The 23,846-nt window shown below is 41.4% G+C and overlaps 1 protein-coding gene across 1 annotated transcript; it reads left to right on the forward strand.

The window, feature by feature from the left end:
- The first annotated feature begins 25 nt into the window (after positions 1-25).
- Positions 26-19,633, forward strand: map3k2 (mitogen-activated protein kinase kinase kinase 2). The gene is made up of 17 exons (XM_034179247.1): positions 26-340; positions 2,542-2,613; positions 5,699-5,817; positions 6,739-6,779; positions 6,862-6,961; positions 7,337-7,450; positions 7,665-7,761; positions 11,364-11,494; positions 11,827-11,906; positions 12,232-12,296; positions 12,933-13,025; positions 13,445-13,678; positions 13,845-13,993; positions 14,077-14,208; positions 14,302-14,431; positions 15,438-15,615; positions 19,376-19,633. Exons 2-17 carry the CDS (start codon positions 2,559-2,561, stop codon positions 19,593-19,595), a joined length of 1,938 nt encoding a protein of 645 aa, XP_034035138.1. The 5' UTR covers positions 26-340; positions 2,542-2,558; the 3' UTR covers positions 19,596-19,633.
- The last annotated feature ends 4,213 nt before the right edge of the window (positions 19,634-23,846 follow it).

A 23,846-nucleotide genomic window follows, 5' to 3' on the forward strand; every position in this document is an offset into this window, starting at 1 on the left:
CACTGTTTCGGTATCTTGACACAGCTAGTGGTCAGGACAAGCAAAGTGATCCAGCGCGCAAAGTGCATCAAAAATGAAGGTTGTGCACTGACTGTCCTCTTTGGTTTGAAATACAGTCGGAGCAACTAGCTTGAATGAACTATAATTTTCTTATACTTGTCATCGATAAGACTACGTGCTGACCTGACAGCCGTCGGGCCTCGTCGCTGTGAAGCAGCGGGACTGGAGTGAAGTTCGGTGCGTGCTAACAAACTTCCTCCGGCGGTCCTCCGCGGGGCCCGAGGCTCCGGCCACAGGCCCTTTGGATGTACAGGCGGATATAAATGTAACCAACACCCAGGTAGGAGAACACATTCCGGACTGTCGCTTCCAGCCTGTCACATCTCATTTTGTTTATTTGTTGTTCTTTACGGTCAGTCGGTGCATTTAGCGTAGTTAGCTCCGCGCTACATTAGCATTAGCCTTTCTTGACAGGTTGCTGTACGCGGAACTCTTCAGCCTCCGCCAACCTGCAGTCTTGTCCTTACGTTTCTTCACAGCAAACTTTTGTTACGAGAACAATAACATCTTTCGAAACCGTATCAGCACAGGATTTTGATGCATTCGTTGGCCAGCTGTTGTTTACTAATATTAGCTAATATCAACTTAGCTAGCGGGAGCTAGTTTGTTTAGCACAGGAGGCCAGAGCTGTTTTGTTTTTAACCCTGACAGCTCCTTAAAATGGTTTAAAAAAAGGAAAAATAAAGGTTTCCAAATAACTTAAAACTTCTTCAACTCGTTTTCAGGTAAGCTAACATCATCATTATATTTTATTATAATATTAAATGGTAAATAAATCAATTATGGTTAGATAACTGACAGATTTCATTACAAGCAGCAAGATTAGATGAGATAGAACATTAATTTCTTGGGAAGACTCCGTCTTTGGAGCCACTGACTCCAGCAGGTGATTTCACTGATGAACTCGTCCCATCTGCTCAAAGTGATGTAGTGATGCTAGTGTTGTAACAGAGTATCACCCCGTTACACTGCTGCCTGAAAAAAAATGAACTGCAGTTGGTCCATTACATTGTTTTTGAGGATGTGTAGTGAGAAAATGATCATTTCTCTACATTGATTCTGGACCCGCTGCTTCTGATTCATAATCAGCGGATCCACAATTTTGGATTTCCAAAAATGGCGGCGTTTGTGGATGTTGATGTTTGGCTTTCGCTTTGCATGGAAGAGTTTTAACTTGCGCTTGTAGATGTAGTGACGAACTGTGTTAACTGACAATGGTTTTCTGAAGTGTTCCTGAGCCCATGCGGTAAGATCCTTTACACAATGATGTCGGTTTTTAATGCAGTGCCACCTGAGGGATCGAAGGTCACGGGCATTCAATGTTGGTTTTCAGCCTTGCCGCATACGTGTAGAAAGTTCTCCAGATTCCCTGAATCTTCTGATTATATTATGGACTGTAGATGATGGAACATTGTTCTTAAACGGACTATTTCTTTCACGCAGTTGTTCACAAAGTGGTGATCCTCACCCCATCTTTGCTTGTGAACGGCTGAGCCTTTTGGGGATGCTCCTTTTATATCAAATCATGACACTCACCTGTTTCCAATTAACCTGTTCACCTGTGGAATGTTCCAAACAGGTGTTCTTTGGGTATTCATCAACTTTCCCAGTCTTTTGTTGCCACTGTCCCAGCTTTTTTTAAATGTGTTGCAGGCATCCATTTCAAAATGAGCAAATATTTGCACAAAAACAATAAAGTTTATCAGTTTGAACATTAAATGTCTTGTCTTTGTGGTGTAGTCAATTGAATATAGGTTGAAGAGGATTTTCAAATCATTGTATTCTGTTTTTATTTACATTTTACACAACATCCCAACTTCATTGGAATTGGGGTTGTACTTTACTTTGGAAAGCAACCAGTTTTTGGATCCAGAATTTGCTTCCATAATTTCTGGGATTCATTTTTTCATTCTGTAATGTTAACAAGTATTAAACAATGTAAAGTTATAATTTTTAAATCAGACAAGATGATTTCCAAATATTTCTTGTTTGTTTTGTTCAGAGATGGAGCACAATTTCAATTATTTTTTAAAAATGATTTAAATCGCTTAAAATTATTGTTACTGCATTTAATATAATGTTTAAACTGGTTTATTCTCTGTGTAGATTAACTCTTTAATCAGTTTTACATCCGGGAAACAGTAAAACAGTTTAAATTATATCTCCAGAATTAATCCAAAAGGTATTGGGCATTTTTATGCTGAATGGGTAGAATTAGGCAAGTTTTTTTTTTTTATACAGTTTTTGCTTTGCTTTTTTAGATTTTTACTGTGAGTCACATGATGGAAATGCCCTATTTTTTGTGGGCTGCTCATTGAAAAAACAGTCGTGTAATTCAATTTGAAACATGTTTCACAGGGTTGAAAGATTTAATGTTGTAGTTAATGTATTGTTGTTACTTTTTTAATTAATAGAGAAAACAACAGTAAATATGTAGCTCATTGGTTTAATGTTCTGACCAGACCTGGTGCTCCTTTGTAGGAGAAAGAATCTCTTTGATGGGAGAATCTTCTTTCCTGGACTCCTGGGGTAATTGCCGTGCCATGATGATGGGTATGTATGTTTTTTGTGCTCATTTTACTGTCTGTATAAAACATACATCTGTGAAATCCAAAATTTCATTCAATCATTATTATTACTCCGTTTTAGATTCACAACTACAAAACTGCAATATGTGGTCACAGTATTTGCGTTAGCATAGATTTGTACACCGAAGACCATTCATCATCGGTATCCTCTGGCTTGCACTTTGATCGCTTAAACATCAAATCTAGGTTTGCGTCTAGGTTTGCAAATTGTATCTGAACTTTCAGGTCTTTTTTTTTTAAGAAAATGCGTCTCAGATGTACCCCCTGGCAAATTGTATCTAAACTTTCAGGTCTTTTTTTAAGAAAATCCTCCTCTGTACCACTTCATCATGAAGCTGTATAACTGGTGATGCAAAATGCAAAACATGTACTATGCACAATTTCTTCAGTCACAGCCACAGAAGCCTGTAACTTCTTTTGGGTTGTCTGGGTGTTTTGGTGGCTTTACTCACTCTTCTTGCACAGTCACTCAGTTTTTGAGAACTGTCCACTCCACACAGATTTACCATAGAGTGTCATACTGTTTGTATTTCTTCATAATCACAGTAAATAAAGTCCAAGACATATTCAGTGACTTGGAAATGTTCATGTATCCATCCCCTGACTTGTCTGAAGAAAACCGGCAATAAAGCTGATTATTTACAGGTATTATATACCAAAGCGGCCTATTACTTATGCAACCCATCATCTTGCCTTTTATATTTTCTATTAATTTATATCAAGTTGTAGAGATTTGTTTTCAGTTTGAGTTTATAATTTTCCAAATTTTTATATTAAGAAACCTGATTTACTTTTTGTATTTGAAATGGCATAAATTTCAGGGGTGGTGGCCAAGTGGTTAATGCGCTTGGTTTCAGTGTCAAAGGTTCCGGGTTCAAATCCCACCTCTGCCACATTTCTCCATGTAATGTGGAGTTGCGTCAGGAAGGGCATCCGGCGTTAAAACCTGTGCCAATTCAACATGCAGATCCACCTTGGATTTGCTGTGGCGACCCCAAGTGCAAACAAGGGAGCAGCCGAAGTGTCTTACTTTTATTTGAAATGGCGTAAATAAATTAAAATGCAGTAAATACAAAGGGACCAAATACTTTTGCAAAGCACTGTACATTCACAATGTCATGTCAATGACATGAATCAGTATGTACAACAGTTATAGCATGTAACATTCACGACAAAAAAACAAAACAAAAAAAACAAACAAAAAATCAGTTGTAAATTATTACATTCACAATACAGTCCATACTAGGGATGGGTATCGGGAACCGGTTCTTTTCGGGTATCGTTAAGAAATGATTCGATCCATCGACATCAATAACCTTTTTGCTTAACGATTCCCTTATCGGTCCTTCACAGTGGCTGTTGTTTTTGGAGGTGTTTGTCAAGAAAATGATCATGTCTCTACATTTTTTGACAGCCAAAAACATGCTCCATGAATATCACATGCCGACATGCACTGTTAAGAAAACTATTTCAATGTGTTAAGTCACGTTAAGAATGTCAGGAATGTGCCAAGAATGACAGAAAAATGACATTTGTAATGTGTCCCGACTATTTGTGAATGCAGCATTAAATCACTTGTACAAGCCGCCCTGAATCTGTTTGTACGTTGTTCTTGCATGATGCCCAGTGTGCTCTGATGTCCTTTGGGCTTCACTTGCATTCAGGGCCCGGTTTCATAAAGCAGTCTAATCTTTTAGTCTACTAAACTTACTTAGTCGACTAAGGTCAGTAGCCCAACATTAGCCATCTAATCTCCGTTTCACATCGATGGCTAAACTTGTAGATTAGATGTATAATGTTAAGCCTGGTTCACATGACAGGATTATAAAATTATCTGTAGGTTTCCAAAACCTGAGAGCCCACACACGTGAAGATAAAAAATCATGGATCTAACAGGTTTGGTGGTACAGTGTGTAGTGTTCAGCCACACAGTAAGGACAACAACACCACACACGAACAGATTTCACACACGAACATTTACAGTTCAGACAGGAAATCTCGCAAAATCTCTCGAGATTAAACATGACTTCAGAGTAAACAAACGGTGGTACTTTGTGGACTATTTACAACAGAGGGAAAAAACAATACAAAAAGAAAAAGAAAAGGTGCTCTTTAAAGGAGTGGAGACAGCGCCACCACCAGACTTTCTGGTAAGTCAGGACAGCTGTTTTGATTTTATTTTCCGCTCCGTACATCCGTCACCTCAGTTTCTGATTGGCTGCACGTCACATTCAGCAGGCTGCGTGCTCGTTTGTGGTCGGAGGACACCACACACGCTGCGATATTGGGCCAAAAAAATCCAACATGTTGAATATCATTGATTTGCGATCGGAGCGCTCCTGACGCCCTTCCGAGCAGATCAGAGCGCTCTGAATACACCACACATGACAGGAATATCTGATAAGATTATCTTTAGCGTCATCATGATTGTCGGGGCATCCTTAAGGTTGTCGGAAGGGGAAGATTGGGTCCGATATCGGCCTAATTATCCTGCCGTGTGAACCAGGCCTTAGTCAACAAATTTCATGGGTGTAAGTGGCCTCATCATGGCCCGCTGCCAAGAAATGCCTTCAATGCACAAAAAAGTTTTCTTTACTTCTGGGTTGGTCATCTGCTACAAAACATGGCTGAGTTCGCTGCATCAGAGGAGAAGCGCTTTCGGCCTTGGTGTCTGTAAACATCTCCAGTGGATTATTCCGGCCCTGGAACACCCACTCCCACTGCAAGGCTGCCCTTCCTTCCTGCTCTATCAATTGGTGGTACATGATAGTTGCAGTTTTTTAGGTAAGACACTGAAGTTTTGTTGACTAAAATAAGATTTGCCTCCTCTGTATCGGGCTAAAAACTTTATTTGGCTAATGCGAAACTTTAGCTGACTAAGCGCTTTGTGCAACGACTACTGACCAAAAGATTAGTTGACTAAACAAGCTTTCTGAAACTGGGCCCTGGTGCTTCGTCCTCTTGAAACCGTCCTTCACAAATGTATTTTGTCTGTATTAATTTCTACTTTAAATGCTTGTTAAATAAAGCAATATGTCGTTGTCAATCAGATGAGCAGGAGGTGCTGAACTCGATCATGCAGGATCTGGCCGAACTGCACCGCTCCAGCCGCCCTGCCATGTTCCTGTCGGACCTGAGCAAACCTAAAACCTCATCACCAAAGAACCAGGTAACCATGTTTTAATCACAGAACACACAAATCCTGATCTCTTCTGCTTTGAGCTCAAATTCAACCTCTGTAGCAGTGCCTTCAAAATAAAAGTCTTCCTGAGTACAGCAGAAATTCTGCTTCCTGTTAGAGTTTTATGTGAAATGAATGCTGTTCAGTCAGATGCATCACAATCAGAAATCTTTGTTTTTACTCATAGAATTGGAAAGCAAAGGTATCCTGGTCAAACAAGTAAATGGCAATGTCAGTTTCAATTGTCTCTTCATGAGTCATTAGAGACGTCAAGAGTTTTCCCACATGTCTGTGTGGTCAGTCCCAGAAGAAAGGTGTTTTTGGATTACATGGAACATTGAGGATATTTAAGAAATGTGAATTTTAGTTCCAAGCATTTAGTCATCCAGCAGCACGTTCATGTTTCCTGAAGTAAGTACCCAGAGGTCCTCACTGGAATAGTTTCCAGAGGTTGTGGCCACTTGATTTCACACATTTGTGAAACCTGCACGTAGCAGCACTAATCAGTACTAAATTGAATTTAATGAGCTGTACTTTTGGAAATGTGATGTAACTTAAAGGTTGAGCAGCGCGTCACTTCCAGTGATTCCTCTTTAATAAGAAGTTAATTGTGCAGGGTATTGGATGCAACAGTTCTTCTTATTGCTATTTCAATGTAAAAGTACAGCACAGTTTGTTTGCTTGGGTTTTTTTTTTTTTTTTGGCACCTGTTTGTCCCAGACCTTGCCTGATGTGAGCAGATTGCCTAAAAAGTTGCATTGACTGAACTGGAATTATTTTCCTGCCCTGGTTGTCATGTAAAGTGTTTTACCTGCACTGTCACACCTGTTAATCGTCTGTAGAAATTTCTTTATACTGTATGTTTATGGACATTAATTTTTAATATCAAATCTGCTTTTCTTCTCAAAGAATGATGTCAGGGTGAAGTTTGAGTTCAGAGGGGAGAAGAGGTGAGTCTTGTCCCAGATTTATCACATCGTCCTCACAGCAGACAAGCAGCCCACTTGACCTCTGACCTCTCCTCTTCTGCAGGATCATTCAGTTCCCCCGACCTGTCAAACTAGATGACCTGAAAGCAAAGGCCAAAGTGGCTTTTGGTCAAGCAGTGGACCTCCACTACACCAACAATGAGGTAAAAGACCTTTATGCTGAATTTCAGAAGCCGTGAGATGTAGAAAGGCGACAAACTGAGCGGCACAAAGGGAACATTGCAGAGCTGGTGTCTCCACTTTAAAACTGCTGTCAAATATATTTTAAAAGGAGAATCTGATTTTTACACAACAAGAAAAAAACTTTAGAATCACTCACTCCACAAACAGCCAACAGGCTTCAGCACAACAGAAAAAAAAATTTGAGGACAGACTTCATTAGGATACGTTTGAAGCACTGAGTGCTAAATCGTTGTGAGGTGGTGTTAAGTTATTTCTCTTCTGAGTGCGATAATGCTGTAACGATATGTGTTGGAGAGTATTTTTCTTCAGGATTGTTTTATCTTTTCCACACTCAGTTGGTGATTCCACTGACCACTCAGGATGATCTGGACAAAGCTGTAGAGCTGCTGGATCGCAGCATTCACATGAAGAGCCTGAAGATCCTCCTGGTGCTTCAGGTCTCCTCTCAGGTCAGCAGCACCCAGGTTGAGTCCATCATCAGGGACTGGTCTCACACAAGTCATCAGCTACATGCTTTCAGTGTCGAGCAACACCAAACAAAACCTCTCTTTGTCTCATGACATACTTTGAAATTGTTTTTTCCTGTGCTTTACAGACTGAGATCCGGCTTCCTTTTTAGTTTGTGACTTTTGGTTATTAATGCTGTGTTTTGTGTCTCTGTAGAACTCTTCCTCCAGCATGGACCTCTTGCCCTCCCACGATGAACTGGACAACACAGGATTCAGCGTTGGAGACAAAAAGAGCTCGTTGGCTTTGATAGGTGAGCAGCACTCCAGACTCCAGATCAGCCTGGAAGCATTACCCGCTAGTTACAATTGATTAATGAGTCAGAAGAGATGACCTGAGAAATGCCCGATGTTGAAAATAGGGATGGGACCGATCTGATCCCAGCTCTGTATCGGGTTCCGATACCAACGTAATTCACGTATCGGAAAACCTGCAACATTTTCCGATACCGGAGAAGAGCCACTGTGAATCCTCTTAACTGCTGTTGCTTGCTCTTCGCTTGTTTGCTGCCGAGCGGGAGCAGGAGAGGCAGAGAGGAGGAGAGCTCTCTTCCACAGTGTTCTAGCTGCGGTTAGCAGCAAATTTCCGCCCGGCTCACGGATTCAAATTGTCTGTTTGTCGAGCACAGATTTTCTGAAAAAATTAACTGAATTGTTGCTATAAATGTGTGCTAAAACGTTAGCTGCTTCACTGTCCCAATGCTGTCAAACGCTATGAAAAGCAGCTCAGCGTGCAGCGGAGGAGGAGCTGAACAGAGATTCTGTCCGCTGAAAGGGAAAAAGTCTCCATTAAAATCCTACGCATGAGTGTCGATGATAGTGTGCACAGTACAAACACAGTGAGAGAGAAAGGAAAAGAAAGAGACAGGGAGAGCAAAACGAGTGAGAGAGAAAGAGAGAGCAAACAAGAGACAGAAAGAGAGGGAGACAGACAGAGAGAAAGAGAGAGGGATGGAGAGACAGAGGACTTAATTTTTACCCTGTAACACTTGCTTTGACAATGTAAACATGTCTCCCATATCAATAAAGCTCCATTGAAATTGAAAATTAAGAAGGAGAGACAGACAGAAAGTGCTGTCTTTTCACTTTAAGTCTATAAAAATAAGGCTATAAAAGTCTATAAAAAATAAAAGTACTTAATTCTTTCACCAAAATATCAAATCTAGACTTTCATCTTAGATACACCTTCTGGCAAATTGTAGCTCAACTTTCTGGTCTCCTTTTTAAGAAAATCCTCATAAAATCAACAATAATGATAATAATAATATTAAAGCAAACAGAGCTCTGGTATCAGATGGGAAAAGTATCGGTATCAGCAGATATCCAAATTCAGGTATCACGATTTGATCGGAAGTTAAAAATTGTAGATCGGCCCATCCCTACTTGAAAAGCAGCTGTTGAAGCCCGGCATCAGGCGTGAGAATCCTCTCTGGATTTTCAGATTTCTGGCTTGTGTCTTGCCAAAAGAAGTTTTTGTATATGAGCACTTTCATGTTAAAGGGTCTGTAAAATGTGTCACAAGGGTTCAAAATAAAGAATATCCTATTGAGAAAATGTGTTACTTATCATAGAAACAAAAGCAGAAATGCACATATGCTGCCTGAATCTGTCCAATACTTTGTCCTGGAGGGGACAGAATTTGTAAGAAGGAGAAATCATGTTATATAGCAATCAGCATGCATCTGTCCGTCTGTCCGTTTACACTTGTTAGCGGGATATCTTAAGAACCAGTTGACCAATTTCATTCATATTTATCATAAGGGTGTACTTGGGTGATTTTCCTGACACTTTATATTACCAGTTTTTGGGGACCGGGGCGATGTGTCCTCTCATGATGACTTTTTTTTTTTTTTTTTTTACTTTTAACGTTTTTTAACATTAAAACAGGAAGTGCTGCCTCTGATGGCAGTTTAAAAAGTTTTTTTTTTTTTTTCTGAGGTTGCAGATTCATTTCTCTCTAATATCGCAAATTATTCACATTTACCTGATTTAAACTGAGAGATACATCAATAATTACCTCTGGTTATCTGTCTTTTTTCTTTGTTAAAGATAAAACAACATCCTGTTTGTCCTTGTAACTGTGATAGGTCAGAAAAAAATTGAAAATTTTAAACTTTTGACAGCTAGTGTCCCCACTGTGCACATTTTCCACACTCACAGTCGGAAGTAGTGGAATTTTTCTAACGACCTCTTGTTGAAACAGTGGAACATCTTGTTTACCATCTGCTGCTTACAGCCAACACATGAACGGAGCACGAGAGCTGTATTACAGTGCATCCAGAAAGTATTCACAGCACTTCACTTTTTCCACATTTTGTTATGTTACGGCCTTATTCCAAAATGGATGAAATTAAATTTTTTTCCCCTCAAAATTGTACTTGCAACACCCCATAATGACATGAAAAAGTTTTTTGAAATTTATGCAAATTTATTAAGTATAAAAAACTAAGAGATCACAGGTCTATAAGTGTTCACAGCCTTTGCTCAATACTTCGTTGATGCACCTTTGGCAGCAGTTACAGCCTCAAGTCTTCTTGAATATGATGCCACGAGCTTGGTGCACCTATCTTTGAGCAGTTTGGTCCATTCCTCTTTGCAGCACCTCTCAAGCCCCATCAGGTTGGATGGGGAGCGTTGGTGCACAGACTTTTTCAGATCTCTCCAGAGATGTTCAGTTGGATTCAGTTCTGGGCTCTGGCTGGGCCACTCAAGGACATTCACAGAGTTGTCCTGAAGCCACTCCTTTGATGTCTTGGTTGTGTGTTTAGGGTCATTGTCCTGCTGAAAGATGAACCGTCATCCCAGTCTGAGGTCAAGAGCTCTCTGGAGCAGGTTTTCATCCAGGATGCCTCTGTACATTGCTGCATTCATCTTTCCCTCAACCCTGACTAGTCTCCCAGTTTCTGCTGCTGAAAAACATCCCCACAGCATGATGCTGCCACCACCATACTTCACTGTAGGGATGGTGCCTGGCTTCCTCCAAACATGATGCTAAAGAGTTCAATCTTTGTCTCATCAGACCAGAGAATTTTGTTTCTCCTGGTCTGAGAGTCCTTCAGGTGCCTTTTGTCAAACTCCAGGTGGGCTGCTATGAGTATGTGATTTCTTTCATTATTTTTAATAAATTTGCAAAAATCTCTAACAAACTTTTCACATTGTCATTATGGTGTACTGTGTGTAGAATTTTGAGGGGAAAATAAATTTCATCCATTGTGGAGTGAGGCTGTGGCATAACAAAATGTGGAAAAAAGCGAAGCGGTGACTACTTTCTGGATGCACTGTACCTCCTCAGTTGAGGTCAGCAGAGTCCCATCTTTACTGTATACAGCTTGGATGTTACATCACAAATCGCCTCTTTGGGCTGAGCCCAGACGGGCTCCATGTCAAACCCGGCCACCAGGCACTCACTGACCAGCCCTCTCCAAGCCTGGCTCCAGACGGGGGCCCTGGGCCTGCTCCAGGCTGGGTCATGTTCCCTCTCCCTTGTTTGTCCATTGAGTCTTTGTGAACCCGTCTTAGTCTGGCCCCTCGCCTGAGACCAATTTGCCATGGGAGACCCTACCAGAAGCACGAAGGCTCGAGACACCACAGCTCTCAGGATCATGGGGGTTCACAAACTTCTCCACCATGACAGGGTGATGGTTTCTGTGGAGGTCCGCCACATGGTTTCTAATGGAAATCCTACAAATTGAATTTATTGGGGATTATTTTTGAAGTTGTTGTTATTGTTTCTCTTATTTATTTATTTATTTTATTTATTTATTTTTTCTGGACAGATAAATGATATCTGAGAGTGGATGTGATGGTAAGCACACATGCTACAAAAAATAATATTTCTCTTCTTAAAAACCCTCAGGGTCCCACTCGACAGACCGCAGCTCTCCTCCGCCGGGCTACATTCCTGACGCTCTGCAGCAGGTAGCAAGAAACGGCTCGTTTACCAGCATCAACAGTGAAGGAGAATTCATACCAGAGAGCATGGATCAGGTACCGACATCCCGATCAGGACCATCAGTGCTCTGAGGCACTTTAACAGGGGTTTGTTTTCATCTTTGTGCGTTGTATGCGCTCCTTTGAGTGTGACTGCCTCTGCAGTGACAGAGAAGCTGAACTGTTTGATTAATAATGTTTTTAACAGTTAAAGGGCTAAATGTGAAAAGTGTGTAAGTGGGGACAAGGAGGACCAGATGACAGGGTGCTAAATTGTTTCCTCTGTCCCACCATGCGAAGGAGGTCAATGAATCTTGAGTTTATGTGTGAGGAAATGTTCTGACTTGTGCTGTGAAGACAGCAGCTGATGGTATGTCTGTGGTTTTCAGATGATTGACCCGTTGTCTATGAGCAGTCCAGAGAACTCGGCATCTGGAAGCTGTCCGTCTTTAGACAGCCCACTAGACAGGTCAGTGGGACAACAGTCACAGGCCACGCAAAACAGAAATTACACGTATGGTGCTCCCTCACCAGGATGGAATGGGTACTGCATGCTCACTTGAATGAGGTAGTTGTTGACCTTTGTTAGTGATGACTCCTCATGATCTTTGAGGACGAGGTTGCTTCTCTCGAACAGAGTAAATGTTGATGTGCTCAAACACAGGAGAGGAGGTGTTACCTTATTTTAGTTTTTTTTTTTTCCCCTATTGAGAAAGCTGCACCTTTGCTTGATCTTTACCGATGACTGTTCAAGTTAGAGAAACAACAAAATAAGGTGTTTTTATTTTTCACAGTGACTACCCAAAGTCCAGGATGCCCAGAGCTCAGAGCTATCCAGACAACCACCAGGACTTTCCAGGTACGAGCAATGTTGATGTCATAAGTTTGGACTACAAACCTGTGTCGGATTATGATATTTTATAAATTTGCTGGTTGATTCCTGAACATTGGGTTCAATCACAGATAGGCATTTTTTTTTTACATCATTTTTCATGTTCACATTGTAAGAGATAATATTTTCTCACTCATCTTCAACTGCTTACTCCAATTAAGGGTGAAGGGGGGGGGGGGGGGGGGCTATCCGAGCAGTTACAGGGTGTGAGGCGTGGTTGACCCTGGACAGGACGCCAGTCTGTCACAGGGCCACATACAGACAAACAAACACATTCACACCTATGGACAATTTAAAGTTTCCAGTCCATCTAACCTGCATGTCTTTGAATGTGGGAGGAAGCCGGAGCACCCGGAGGAAACCCACACAAACACAGGGAGAACACGCAAACTCCACACAGAAAGGACACAGATGGGAATCGAACCCATGGCCTTCTTGCTGTGAAGCAACAGTGCTAATCAGTAAGCCACCGTGTTGCCGACAAAACTTTAATGTATTAGTTTTTGGTTCTGTGAATAGATTATGAGCTGAATGGGGCACCAGCTGTCCGTCCACCTGCACTGTTGTGTTGTCTGCGTTCTTCACCCTCCTCTTCCTCACCAGAGTACGACATCCCCGTGTTTGAGAAGTCAGGGAAAGGAGGAACTTACCCGCGACGGTACGGCGTTCCCTTCGGCCTTCAGGATTACAGTGATGGTTGGTAAACTTTGGTCCATGCAAACGCAGTGGAAAAATAAATAAATCCTAATGAAAATGAAGAATTTTTGTAGGTTTTTGTTGTGTTTTGTAAAGCAAATGTCACAGAGCTGTTAAAAATGATCCATTTCATTATTTCAATGAGTAGTGGGGCTGCTAAAGTTGATGATTGTTAAAATAAAAACATTATTAAAAGCCTGATTTAGATACTGGTCCTGAGGAGGTGTGGCCTAAAGCAGTCCCATGTTTTGGTCTGAGATGCTGGTGTGAGTGCGACATCTAGTGGCACTACAGAATTTATTGAACCTTCAACAAAAAAAAAAAAAAAATGCAGGAGACCAATGAAAAATGAATCAATCTGACTTTTTCACGTCTGTCTCTCTGACTCTGGTGTTTTTATTTTCATGTTTCTCGCTCAGGGAGGAAAACCTTCCCTCGAGCTCGGCGAACGCAGGTTCAAGGATTTCGCTCGCCGGTTAACTTCAGCCCCACTGAGCAGTCGCCCAGCACCAGCAGCGGCAGCAGCGTCTTCACCCCTGACCTGGAAGAAGCGCCAGGGCCGGTACGGCGACCACGGAGGGGCAGCGACATCGAGCCCAATCTGAGTGCTGCTCCAACCCTGTCCGTCATGGACATCAGTCCGCCCAGCCGCTGTGAGTCCTACCAAGGGTCGAAGCCTTTTAACTTCCAAATACAAGAAGCTGGCACTGGACAGAGTTTAGTCCACGAGGCTGAACCTCGAGAGAGTTTACCTTGAATTGATTTGTTCTTCTGGTGAATGCTTTATTCCGTTGATGTGATCATGTCTGTTCCTCTTAGCGCCACGTGCCCCCAGCAACTGGCGGCTGGGAAAGCTCCTGGGTCAGGGGGCCTTCGGACGAGTGTATCTCTGTTACGACGCTGATACTGGACGGGAGCTGGCAGTGAAACAAGTTCAGTTTGACCCAGACAGTCCTGAGACAAGCAAGGTGAGTCCAAGTCCACCTTAGAGATCCCGAATGATCCGTTAAAGTAGAAAACTGCCAGAATGGTTTGTCCTCCCCCCATTTAGGAGGTAAGCGCCTTGGAGTGTGAGATCCAGCTCCTGAAGAACCTGTGCCACGAGCGGATAGTCCAGTACTATGGCTGTCTGCGAGACACCATGGAGCGAACGCTCTCCATCTTCATGGAGTACATGCCCGGGGTGAGACTTCTGTCCTGATTCTTCAGGTTTTGGTGCTGGAATTGGTGACTTCTTTCCCATCAGTGTGTTTATTTTCACTTTTGTGGGGATCAGGGCTCCATTAAAGACCAGCTGAAGTCATACGGGGCGCTGACGGAGAACGTGACACGGCGCTACACACGGCAGATTCTGGAGGGGGTTTCCTATCTGCACAGCAACATGATCGTCCACAGGGACATCAAAGGTAACAGACGTCTTCTTTGGGTTTCTTAAAGCAAACCTTACCTGGGTTACCTGGACTTGTTTTCAGGTCAGTACACAAAGACCCAGTTTATCTTTTTATTTGTTTATTGTTTTTCAGCTCCCAGAAAGTCCTGGTCATGCAAAAAGTAAAAGAAATAATAATAATAATAATAATAAAACAGTCAGTGATTATAAAACATCAAACTATCAAAATCTTAAAAAAAAAAAAAAAATACAGTGATGCTCATGTTTTGGTCATAACGTCCAGAACTACGACCGAAGGGAGGAGCTTCTGTTCCCACCTTTTGGAGGAGAGTCTGTAAAGCTGGAGGTCCGTCCATATTTCACTAAACTGATGGTTTTGTTTCTCCTGAAATAAAAACATTGTAATGTCGGTTTATTTTTTGAAATATCTCATAAAATCACAGCTCATTTTAACATGTTTTTCTGGGGGAATTCCATAGCAAATATTTTATTGTTAATGCCGTCTGCAGGAGGGCGTGCGTGTGTGTGCAAGACCACAAGTTACCTTGATGTGATACGTGATGCTGATGTCCGTGAGATGTCTGTAAATCACTCCAGAGGTGTTATCAGGTTACACAGTGTTTTTCCTTTGAGAAGTGTTTTTATTTCTCACCAGCTTTTACGTAATATGTGAGAAACATCTTAGATTTACACATAAACACCGCAGTTTCAGAGCATTTTCCACGATGTTGGAGGTTGAGCCAGACTGAGAGGAGCCAGCACACGTTGCTGTCTCTCTCTGCTCTGATTGGCTGTCACCTTGTGCTTCCTATAATGCTTTGTGCTAGTCTGGGGAAGCCCCCATGTGATCCATGACGTCTCTGTCAGTCTCAACCATGTTCTCAGCCATCGCTGCTGTCGATAGTTCACTCTGGCTTTAACACCAGTCAACAAAAAGCCTCAAAATAATGAGAATCTGAAGTTGCTTGTAAACCAACGGGAAGCTTAAGCTCTTTTGTATTTGAACTCTGACCTTTGTGCAGGGGCCAACATCCTCCGTGACTCGGTGGGTAACGTGAAGTTGGGCGACTTTGGAGCCAGTCGGAGGCTACAGACCATCTGTCTGTCAGGGACAGGCATCAAGTCGGTGACTGGTACCCCCTACTGGATGAGCCCAGAAGTGATCAGCGGAGAGGGTTACGGCAGGAAGGCTGACATTTGGTATGGCAACACAAATATTAAAAACACGCACTTATCTTCAAACGCTGAGTCCAATTAAGGGTCCAAGGGGGCTGGAGCCTATCTCAGCATTCACAGAGCACAAGGCGTGGTTCACCCTGGACAGGACGCCAGTCTGTCGCAGGGCCACATACAGACAAACAAACACATACACACCTATGGACAATTTAAAGTTTCCAGTCTACCTAACCTGCATGTCTTTGGTTGTGGGAGAAACCCGGAGCACCCGGAGAGAACCCACGCAAACACGGGGAGAACACGCAAACGCCACACAGAAAAGCCACAGGTGGGAATCAAACCCATGACCTACTCGATGTGAGGCAACAGTGCTAACCACTAAGTCACTGTGCTGTCCACTTAAAAAACAAAACAAAATCTTCGTTCCTACTCTGACCTATGGTCATGAGGGTTGGGTCACAACCGAAAGAACTAGATCGCGGATGCAAGCGGCCGAAATGGGCCTCCTCAGGAGGGTGGCTGGTGTCTCCCTTAGGGTGAGAAGTTCTGTCATCCGTGGGAAGCTCGGCATAGAACCACTGCTCCTTTGTATTGAAAGGAGCCAGCTGAGGTGGTTCGGGTATCTGGTAAGGATGCCTCCTGGGTGCCTCCCTAAGGAGGTGTTCAAGGCACCATCTGGGAGGAGACCCCGGGGAAGACCCAGGACTAGGTGGAGAGATTATATCTCCACACTGGCCTGGGAACACCTCGGGATCACCCAGTCAGAAAAATGGTTGAACATGAGTGAGAGTGAAACTATATATATATATATATATATATATATATATATATATATATATATATATATATATATATAGTATATATAGTATATTTCTTAGTGTTACATGGAAACAAGGTACCAGTAGATTCAGTAGATTCTCACAAATCCAACAAGACCAAGCATTCATGATATGCACACTCTTAAGGCTATGAAATTGGGCTATTAGTAAAAAAAAAAAAAGTAGAAAGGGGGGTGTTCACAATAATAGTAGTGTGACATTCAGTCAGTGAGTTCATCAATTTTGTGGAACAAACAGGTGTGAATCAGGTGTCCCCTATTTAAGGATGAAGCCAGCACCTGTTGAACATGCTTTTCTCTTTGAAAGCCTGAGGAAAATGGGACGTTCAAGACATTGTTCAGAAGAACAGCGTAGTTTGATTAAAAAGTTGATTGGAGAGGGGAAAACTTATACGCAGGTGCAAAAAATTATAGGCTGTTCATCTACAATGATCTCCAATGCTTTAAAATGGACAAAAAACAAAAAAAAAACAGACACGTGGAAGAAAACGGAAAACAATCATCAAAATGGATAGAATAATAACCAGAATGGCAAAGGCTCACCCATTGATCAGCTCCAGGATGCTCAAAGACAGTCTGGAGTTACCTGTAAGTGCTGTGACAGTTAGAAGATGCCTGTGTGAAGCTAATTTATTTGCAAGAATCCCCCCGCAAAGTCCCTTTGTTAAATAAAAGACATGTGCAGAAAAGGTTACAACTTGCCAAAGAACACATCAACTGGCCTAAAGAGAAATGGAGGAATATTTTGTGGACTGATGAGAGTAAAATTGTTCTTTTTGGGTCCAAAGGCCGCAGACAGTTTGTGAGACGACCCCCAAACTCTGAATTCAAGCCGCAGTTCACAGTGAAGACAGTGAAGCATGGTGGTGCAAGCATCATGATATGGGCATGTTTCTCCTACTATGGTGTTGGGCCTATATATCGCATACCAGGTATCATGGATCAGTTTGGATATGTCAAAATACTTGAAGAGGTCATGCTGCCTTATGCTGAAGAGGACATGCCCTTGAAATGGGTGTTTCAACAAGACAATGACCCCAAGCACACTAGTAAACCAGCAAAATCTTGGTTCCAAACCAGCAAAATTAATGTTTTGGAGTGGCCTGCCCAATCCCCGGACCTAAATCCAGTTGAGAACTTGTGGGGTGACATCAAAAAAGCTGTTTCTGAAGCAAAACCAAGAAATGTGAATTAATTGTGGAATGTTGTTAAAGAATCTTGGAGTGGAATAACAGCTGAAAGGTGCCATAAGTTGGTTGACTCCATGCCTCGCAGATGTGAAGAAATCATGAAAAACTGTGGTTCTACAACTAAATACTAGTTTAGTGATTCACAGGATTGCTAAAAAAGCAGTTTGAACATAATAGTTTTGAGTTTGTAGCGTCAACAGCAGATGCTACTATTATTGTGAACACCCCCTTTTCTACTTTTTTTACTAATAGCCCAATTTCATAGCCTTAAGAGTGTGCATATCATGAATGCTTGGTCTTGTTGGATTTGTGAGAATCTACTGAATCTACTGGTACCTTGTTTCCCATGTAACAATAAGAAATATACTCAAAACCTGGATTAATCTTTTTAGTCACATAGCACTACTATTATTCTGAACACTACTGTGTGTGTGTGTGTGTGTGTATATATATATATGTATATATATATATATGTATATATATATATATATGTATATAGATGTGTGTGTGTGTGTGTGTGTGTATTTTGGGTCACGGATAAACGCTGCAAAAATGGAAAGCTGATAAGTCATTTTTTTTTTTTTTTTTTTGAGAAATGAGCGATTTTTAGCTAACTAGTAAACAGTAGACATTGTGCTGCAATGTACCATGGGAGTACAAAATATAATTGTAAATCCGTTAAAAGTACATGGATGACACAAGAAAGTGAAAACACTTATTTCCATTGTTGTCCATTTAAAATCAAATGATAAAATACAAATAATAACTAGGACTGCAAACAGTCATATCTTGAATTTCCCTCTGGGATCAATAAAGTATCTATCTATCTCTATCTATACTGGCCCTCGTGTCCGCACCACTGCCTCCCCAGGCCACCGCATCCCCTTGTAAGAAGGTGTGTACAGGGACAGACACTCATCACACAGTTCTGACACTCATCACTCATGTGATGTTTCAAGTCAATCAGACAAAGCATGAAGGAGTTATCATGACTTGATGTTCCATGGCAGCGCCATAGTGGCCACACCCTTCGACATAGAGAAAAGCTTTCGATAACTTTTGATCTGTATTATCTATGGATGATCTGAAAGAAATTTGAAGTGCATTAGTCAAAATCCCTAGGAGAAGTTTGTTCAAATACGTTTGGAAATCACACCGAAATGACACAAAAATTCAAAATGGCCGACTTCCTGTTTGGGATAGACCAATGGTGCAAGAGACTTTTTTGTACGTCTATGCTTTGTACCCTCTGCTTTGGCCATGATATTATTATTATTATTATTATCATCATCGTCATCATTATTATTTTATTTTTACTTCTATTTTGTCATTTGATTTTTAAATGGACCACAGTGGAAATAAGTGTTTTCACTTTCTTTTGTCATCCATGTTTTTTATTAACATATTTGCAATTATATTATGTACTTACATTGAACTTACTAAATAAAATCATGCACGCATGCTTTTAATGTATAGATGACTTACTGCCACCTGCTGGATTGAAATGTGAGTCCAGAATGTAAATATATGTGTCCAATGTTCACTGTTGTTAGCTAATATATGTAGCTTCTCTAAAAATATTAGTCCTTTGAACGTTCGGTTTTGGCAGCATTCATCCTTGACTCAAAATACATAAATACACCAAACGGCAAATGTCAGCTCTCCCTGGTTTCTCCATGATTGAAGCCATACACACACACAGCTGGCCAGTTGAGGGAATTAATATATATATTTTATTTATTTATTTATTTCTCAGGAGTGTTGGCTGCACCGTTGTGGAAATGCTGACCCAGCGGCCGCCTTGGGCGGAGTTTGAGGCCATGGCAGCTATCTTTAAAATCGCCACACAGCCAACAAACCCGGCGCTGCCAGCCCACGTGTCGGACTACTGCCGCGAGTTTCTCAAACGCATCTTTGTGGAGACCAAACAACGTCCATCTGCTGACGAGCTGCTGAGGCACATCTTTGTACATTGAGCTGGAACTCGCTGCTCGCCTTATCTGAAGGGAGGGGAGTTCCTGCCTTGGCCCCGCCCATGCCACTTGACACCTGTTTGTACCAGGAAGGCCTCCCTGATGGAGGAAAGTGGAGCGTGGACCCGCCCCCTCCTCTCTCTGTTTATATGACACCGCCATAAAAGATCCCCACCACCACCACCAATTGCACCTTAATTTCTCAAGAAAGAAAAACTTGTTGGGGTCGTGACGACTTCCTCCTCCATCGATGGAAAACTGCTCTTTGAAATGTCTTTTTAAAAAAGAACCTTTTTTATGCTTCTCACTTTAGGGTGTTTGGATCCTCTTGGACCTGCAGGAGGTCTCTGGAGCCGTCCAGGCTCCGTCTCGCTGACCTGATTCCAGAATGTAGTCTCCTGCCAAAAGCCCGAGCGATGGCGTTGACCTGAGCCTGCTGCTACAGACACACACTCCCATCTCCTGATTCTCTTTCTTCTCCGTTTTCCAGTTCTGTTCTTGTGCAACTCAAGCTCTTTTTCCTGGAATCTGCTGCTCAGTGGGAATGTTTTGATTGAACTACCTTCAGTCCTCCATTTTCCTTCTTTGCCGTGTGCCTTTTTTTATGTTTCTTTTTTTTTATGTGGCGCCTGAGTTTGGTGTTCTTCTGGAAAACCTCGGTCGTTTGCCTTCACGCTGTTCGTCCAAATCCAGCTGAGATCACTGCGGCTGAATGTTGTTTCTGCCTTCTCTGTAACAATGCCCCCTGATTTTTGGACAGGGGTCACCTGATCCCCACTCTGCTCAGCTGGTTTGTTAGGTTGGTAACCAAATATCCTCTAGGCACTTCCTGTTCCTGCTGTGCTGCTGAAACTGTGAAACAAGACTGCGGAGTTTCACAGCTTGAATCAGTGCTTCAGTCCCAGCTGTGTCTTCAAATGTGTCGATCTCCTGCTTCATTTACGATTGTCTGAAGCAAACATCGATCCCGTTGCGTCAACCAAGCTCTCACCAAAAACTGAACCAGGCACAGAAAGAAGTCCAGTGCAGGACCTGAGGTCCGTAATTGACACGGTCAATCCGTGAATTCTATAACAAAGTCTCTGACTCTCCACGGACGGAACATCAGTCCATCACAGGTTACTTCACCAGCCAAAACTGGTACACATTTATAGCTGGGTGGACTGAGACAATCCAGATTGTCTTCTCTCCCTGGAAATGGAACTGCACCCAGGATTTAGAAGTTGGTAGTCCAACTCCAGATCCACCTGCAGGTAAAGTAGAGCTGCATTTAACAGTTCATGAGGCATACGATTGTTGATTTTTTTTTTTTTTTTTTTTTTTTTTTTTTTTAATGAATAATCAAATAATTGATTCATTTCTAAAATGATGCTCATCACAGTTTTAGAGAACTCAAGGAAAATTTCCAAAGCCCAAAGATTTTTCTGAATCCAGTTTATCTCCGTCTTAGGAACTTTAGATCTGGTTGAAGTCACTTTATAATGAGAGCTGTTGAAATTTGGTTTAAAACTGGATTATATCCAAATTGTTGGAAGCACTTTAAACCAGTGTAGAAGAATGTAAAATCATTTGGGATCTGGACTAACTTGAGCAACATATCATTAAAACAAATGGGGAGGTTCTGCTCAACGTTTAGATTTTTGGCCACTCCCCCCACCTTATAAAAAACCCCAGTCTGATTAGCAGCGCTGCGTGTTTGAGCGTTTTTTGAGTAAAAATTGTTTTCATTGTTTTGGTTTTTATTATTATTATTTATAAATATTAACATTGTAAAATGTAAAAATTGTGTGTCAGGCTTAACGTTTGGATTTAGTTTAATCCAGTTTACTGACCATTCCAGTGGTTTAAAAACTGATTAAAGCATCTTAAAGTCAGCCAGTGGTGGGCACAGCTAACCAAAAAGTTAGCTTGGTTAACAGCTAATCAGCTAACTAAAAAGTTATCTTTTATAAAGCTAAACCGATAAACCACCCAAAAATTTATCAGAAGCTACAGCTAACCGATAACTTACAGTATTGCTTCCAATACACTTGCAACTACTAACAAGCTGATTTTGAGTTTTAACTCCACGATTGCTTTGGGTAGCATCAAAGGTGACTACAGACCCAAACAATGAGTCAGCAGTTCTGTCTTTGAGCATCCTGCCCCCTGCTGGAAGCTTCTGTTTACTACATATTTTGCAGCAGTGAAGCAGTTCAGAGGAGCTAAACTCAACTCTGCACACACAAAACAAGCCATTATTACTTAACGGAGTACAGCCGTGCTGCAGTGAGGCAGAGGTCTTGGAAAATAAAGCAGTTTTGAGTTATGGTTTTGATTTAAAATCATCAAATTAATCCAGATAGAATATCTCCATTGTTAATTCTGTCATTTGTACAAAGCTAAAATATAAAACATCTTTTAATTTTAAATAATGTGCTAATTCTGAAGTTTTGTAACAAACAGACAGATGCCAAAGACATTATGGGTAAATGAGCCTCTGCTAACACTGATTGGTTGACTCATTCATTCTATGTTAAAACCAACATGTTAATGTGAAGTGTGTGTGTTGGTGTTTACATATAAATTTTTATTTTTTGTATTTAAAAAAAAAAAAAGCCATTTGCAAAAAGCCAAAAACTCAAGTTGTGATTTGACAACCGTCTGATATAACCTGGGTTAAAACATGGAGCTGTATATGAGTACTAGAGAGCGCAGTCCCAGTGCTGTACACTAAATGAAAACGTCCCTTCATGGACAGCAACACGACGTCTCCTAACCAGGCAAAATATTGATGAAGTTCCCAGATGTTAATGCCATTTTGACCTGGATATCAAGCCAGTAAAATTTAATTACATTAAATTATGTCAGGAAAGTATTAAACTTACTCTGACACTCACACATTCCCAAATATTAGTGTTGAAACTTACACGGATCTGCGCTGTTAAGCTACGCTGCTGGGTTGAGCTGCTGCTGTATTCAACGCAGCGCGGCTCCTAAAAACATTACAGTACATTTATATATATTATATTTTTACACAATTATCCTTTATTGACCAAGTTTCATTCATGAAGTCAGTGGTGTGGGTACACATCTCTGTGGGTGTGACTGTGAGCAGCACAGCGCGGGTCATTATAATCTCATTTTAAGGTGCAAATTAAAAAAAAAAAAATCCCCAGTCTTGTTGAACAATTTTAATCGCTAACGACAAGTATTTTAACTAGACATTGGTCTAGCAGTGGAAAATATCAACTAGACATAAGTGAAGAGTTAATGGTCCGTGTCATCGGGCGACACAGGTACGGCAGGAGACATACAGCTGTTTATCATCCAAATGTCACGGACAAAATGACAAGAAGAACCAAAACCACTTACTTATGGGAGGAAATATTGTCTCCCTTGTTCCTCCATTTGTGGCTTTGCCAACATGCGCAGCTTTCTGGCATATCCCACCTGTTTCTTGACGAGACTAAGTGAACTTCTATGCACACAAATAACTAACTTGCCCGGAATTAAAATGGCGATCACGCCTCCTTGTCGGTACGATTGCGCTCTCTAGTTCTTATATACAGCTCCATGGGTCAAAATAAATAGAACACTGCATCTACTGGTGTCCAGACACTCATACTGCCATGAACACTACTGGCCAGTAGATGGCAGTAGACACCGTGAAAACTTGTCAAAACAAAATTCCAGATAATCTGTCTATGTTTAAGCTGCGTGGAATTTAATAAACACAAACTCAATTTCAGACATCTTATATCTATTACTCTGGAACAAAGATGACAGACAGTGTTTGACATAAGCAGGACTCTAAAGAGCAATCAGGAATCGATTGCATGCAACCTGGGCTTCTTCTGGCATTTTTACATAAAATTAACACAATAACAACATCTATAAACCCAGGAATATATTCACGAAGGTTTTAGGCACAATATACAAAGAGTTTAATGCTGTTGTCCGTGTGGAGTCTGATCAGAGCGTCTCAAATGCATTTCTTCTGTCGTGAATGTACTGAGATTACCCATAATACACCTGGAGACAGCATGTCCACGCTAAAACCTTCAAAATTAGTGCATTACTTTAAAACTAAAACATATATCTGATATTTTCACTTTATAAAACTTCAGATGTGATTCTAATTTAAATAACTTGTCCGAAATTGGTTTGGTTAAAATTTTAACCATAAGTTAAAACTGTATGCCTCTGGATGACTTGGGTGATATTGCGAGCGCATCAGTACGGGGTCAAAAGAAATTAGCTTTTTTTCTTTTC

This window comes from Thalassophryne amazonica, chromosome 1, assembly GCF_902500255.1.
Source record: "Thalassophryne amazonica chromosome 1, fThaAma1.1, whole genome shotgun sequence".
Lineage (NCBI taxonomy): Eukaryota > Metazoa > Chordata > Actinopteri > Batrachoidiformes > Batrachoididae > Thalassophryne > Thalassophryne amazonica.

Coding starts and splice junctions, on each gene's coding strand:
- map3k2 (XM_034179247.1), top strand. CDS start 2,559: ATGGGAGAATCTTCTTTCCTGGACTCCTGGGGTAATTGCCGTGCCATG. Junction 6,780..6,861: donor GAGTTCAGAGGGGAGAAGAG/GTGAGTCTTGTC, acceptor CCTCTTCTGCAG/GATCATTCAGTTCCCCCGAC. Junction 11,495..11,826: donor TACCAGAGAGCATGGATCAG/GTACCGACATCC, acceptor TGTGGTTTTCAG/ATGATTGACCCGTTGTCTAT.